Here is a 1,570-nt window from a genome sequence, read left to right on the forward strand (position 1 = left end):
TTTTTTTTTTTATAACTGCAGCCTAGTTCAATACGTCACGACACAGTTTAATTTAATAGACCACAGCACACACTTATACTAATGATGAGCAACGTGGACACAAAACATGCATTTATATTCTCACTGCAGTTGTATTCTTTTAAACCGTCTTTCGCACTGGATAATCTTTAATACATAAATATATTGTTGTCTGTAGCAGTTTAGCTTCAGTGGAGAGAACAAGCCAGTCCTCCTCCTCCATCAGCCCTGAGGTGAAGCATCTGCACCTTCAGTCCGATCAGAGGAATGCACAGCAGCTAATGATACACTGGTGGAGCTAGCTACGAGGGCTCAGTGACTGGCTACATGCAAACACACACAATAAAATGTCAGAACGAAGCAGACCACTCACCGCAGCATTGCTACGTGTACTCAGACGGGGCTCGTTTGTACTCACTTGCTCAGCCAAAATCTGCCGGTTTTGGATTGCATTGTTCCGCATTAACAAGAAGGCATCGGTCAGACGCCTAGTGGCCATGGCTGGCTTGTTTCAACTCTAAATTAAACCAGGACAAAATGCGGATCAGCTGATGTTTTCCTTTTTTTAATTCAATTACGTGTCCACGATTTATTAACGCGCTGCTCGCGTTTTAGCTTTTTTACYTGCGATGAATGAGAATGAAAAAAGATCGCGACGCAGCGCTATCTGTGGACATTAAACGACTTGAATCATTTTCATCTGTAAAGCCCACTTTATCTCACAAGTGAGAAGAATCTAGATTATAATCGAGAATTTCTAGGTAAAATTTGGATTTTAAATCATCCTGGTGACGGTATGCCGCTATCCTGAAGCTACGGAAGTGGAAACGTAAACACCTGCGTAACGCGTTTCTTCTTCTACGGTCAATTAGCTGCACTATCATCTAGAACTGCAATGACTTATCGCCCCCTATCGATATGGAAAATTTATTCCTATTATTACTATTTTATTTATATTGCTTTTTTAACTTTTTGCATCTGAATGTTACGGTGCAAATAAATAAATAAATAAATTTCGAGCAGTGTAATGTAGACATTGTTGGAGCCAGAGTTTGAATACATTGTTTTTGTTTTGAACTGTTCAAAGCCTACTCATTTTTGTGTAATACGGTTCAGTAGGCAATTTAAKACATGACAATGAACGCCCGTGTTTGTCTGAAAATTGCATCCAATGCACGGTGTGTGAGAGAAGCCAGCTGTTTTGAGTGTTGAGCTTCAAAAAAAGAAAATATCTTTTTGGACAACGCAGTCAGCGGCAATACGTATTATGCTGTTACTTCATAACGAAAGTGACTGAAGTAGGCTATCTCTTATATTAAAATAAAAGGAAATTAATTGAAACTTGTCCATGTTAACAATCGGCAATCTGCATGGAAATAATTATCACGTGATATTGCACAGATTGGGAACTGTCCAATTAACTGTCCAATTAACATATTTACTTTATAAAACGAAAAATATAAAAAGATACACCTATTATAAAAATAGTTGAAATATAAAGAATACAAAAAACAAAACAAAGCAATGAGCCAGTTTACTCTTTAATTATTAT

The 1,570-nt window shown here is 37.6% G+C and overlaps 2 protein-coding genes across 3 annotated transcripts in view; one reads left to right on the plus strand and one right to left on the minus strand.

Annotated features, from left to right (window-relative positions):
* stx16 (syntaxin 16) overlaps nucleotides 1–870 on the minus strand; it is a 5,755-nt gene extending 4,885 nt beyond the window's left edge. The window contains exons 1-2 of one of the 2 annotated variants that reach the window (XM_014002019.1): nucleotides 643–870; nucleotides 392–535 (exon numbers count right to left, since the gene is read on the minus strand). In XM_014002019.1, the coding sequence (XP_013857473.1) occupies nucleotides 392–517 (126 nt within the window). In that variant the 5' untranslated portion in view covers nucleotides 518–535; nucleotides 643–870. Of the gene's footprint in view, nucleotides 1–391 lie in introns of both variants that reach the window. The other variant, XM_014002020.1, reaches the window with a different exon arrangement.
* Nucleotides 1–1,570, plus strand: part of dgkab (diacylglycerol kinase, alpha b) — a 16,753-nt gene that overhangs the window by 1,914 nt on the left and 13,269 nt on the right. The window lies entirely within an intron of this gene.

The sequence above is a fragment of the Austrofundulus limnaeus genome, unplaced genomic scaffold (assembly GCF_001266775.1).
Source record: "Austrofundulus limnaeus strain Quisiro unplaced genomic scaffold, Austrofundulus_limnaeus-1.0 Scaffold11, whole genome shotgun sequence".
Lineage (NCBI taxonomy): Eukaryota > Metazoa > Chordata > Actinopteri > Cyprinodontiformes > Rivulidae > Austrofundulus > Austrofundulus limnaeus.